A 1,491-nucleotide genomic window follows, 5' to 3' on the forward strand; every position below is an offset into this window, starting at 1 on the left:
AAAAATCAATTAAGCCAGTTGGGTCGTCTACAGTTATTCCTAATTTTATTCTTCACTGGCGATACAAAAATATTTGCTATAGAAATAAATAACTTATTCCTTCGGTCGGTAATTACCCGCCGTTGGTAGGTTCAGTCGGTGCTGAGCCTGATAGCTAATTAAAAACTAAAGTTTGCCTTTCGTTCGGCAATTACCCGCCGTCGGTTAGTCCCGAGTCGACGGATGATAATCTAAACTTAACTTATTTTACTCGTCGGTCGCTGATTTCTCCCTTGGTTGCCGATCTGCCCCTTCAAGACCTCGGTTTATCCGTGGGTCTCTCGATGCACACGGTGCTGGTGACTCCGGCGCTTTGATCGGGCTCCTCGGTTTCCTCGGTATCTTGAACGTTCCGGCTTCGTCCCTGGCTGCTTCCTTGATTGGCGGGCTAATCCTTATTAGCTTCACCTCTGGCTTCAAGGTCCACAATGGAATCCCCCCGCATCCTCACACAGGTGTTGTTCGCTCCACTATTAATTATTACGAGGCCATGCTCCGCTGCCCAGTCCAGAACTTCCCCGCCCCACCAATACGTCCGCGGGGAACCCCATACGCCAGACTTGGCATTGAAGTCCCCCGCGACAATTGTGGGGCGAGGTCGCATTCTCCTTACAATGTTACCCATCTTCCGAAGCTTGCCAGCGAATCTGGTTCGCTGAAGGCTCGGCGGTAGGTACACGCTAATAACAGCAGTGGGTCCGCAGTGCACTGCAACGAATCCCCTGCCTGCATGAACTTTCTCCATAGGCGGGGAGTTGCCAGAGTCTCTCCAAGTGATCGCCGCTGTCTTATCTAAGCTGGCGGCCCACTTGGACCCCTCCTGAACCATATACGGCTCAGATATGACCTCCAGTCCACAGTTGGCCTCAGCTAGGCTGTGGACAAAGAGGTCCTGGGCCGCTTTGAAGTGGTTCAGGTTTATTTGTAAAATTTTACAAGCCATTTAAGCTTCCTGACTCACCTCCATCTCGTTCTCTGCTTCCATATTGGAGGCAGAGCCTTCGTCCTCTATGGCGGCCTTTAACCTCCTTCTTTTACTCCCGCCGGTCGCGGGGATATTTTCCTCCTCTTTGTTCTTCCTCCTCTTTCTATTCCTTGATGGAAGCGGTGCTTCCTTACTTGTGGAGGGGGTTGCCTCCTTTCCCGCCATGCTGGTTTGAGAAGCCTTGTCTGAAGGGGTCTTGGTTTGTCCCAGTTTTATTAACTGATTTATTCCCCTTGTTAGATTAGGCCCCTTGTTCCTTTCTTTACCGTGGGACAAGATTTCCCTCCCGCCCTATGGTTACCATATATATATGATAATTATATGTGTGAGAGTATATATACATTATCTATATCATTTCTCTCTCAGTGATATAGAAAGAGAGGGAATGCACTCGGGTGACGTTTCCGAACGCAGCCCATGTATGCAATGTATACATGGATTTCTAACCTAAGATGATCGATAATATG

At 49.0% G+C, this 1,491-nt stretch overlaps 1 protein-coding gene across 1 annotated transcript; it reads right to left on the reverse strand.

Annotated features, from left to right (window-relative positions):
- Positions 1–427: 427 nt before the first annotated feature.
- Positions 428–982, reverse strand: LOC145947649 (uncharacterized). The gene has a single exon (XM_083057435.1). The coding sequence runs from the start codon at positions 980–982 to the stop codon at positions 428–430; it is 555 nt and encodes a 184-aa protein (XP_082913561.1).
- Between the last annotated feature and the right edge of the window lie 509 nt (positions 983–1,491).

Source organism: Prenolepis imparis, unplaced genomic scaffold (assembly GCF_030444845.1).
Source record: "Prenolepis imparis isolate NDT839.2.m4 unplaced genomic scaffold, iyPreImpa1.0 SCAF_112, whole genome shotgun sequence".
Classification (NCBI taxonomy): Eukaryota; Metazoa; Arthropoda; class Insecta; order Hymenoptera; family Formicidae; genus Prenolepis; species Prenolepis imparis.

Coding starts and splice junctions, on each gene's coding strand:
- LOC145947649 (XM_083057435.1), bottom strand. CDS start 982: ATGGCTTGTAAAATTTTACAAATAAACCTGAACCACTTCAAAGCGGCC.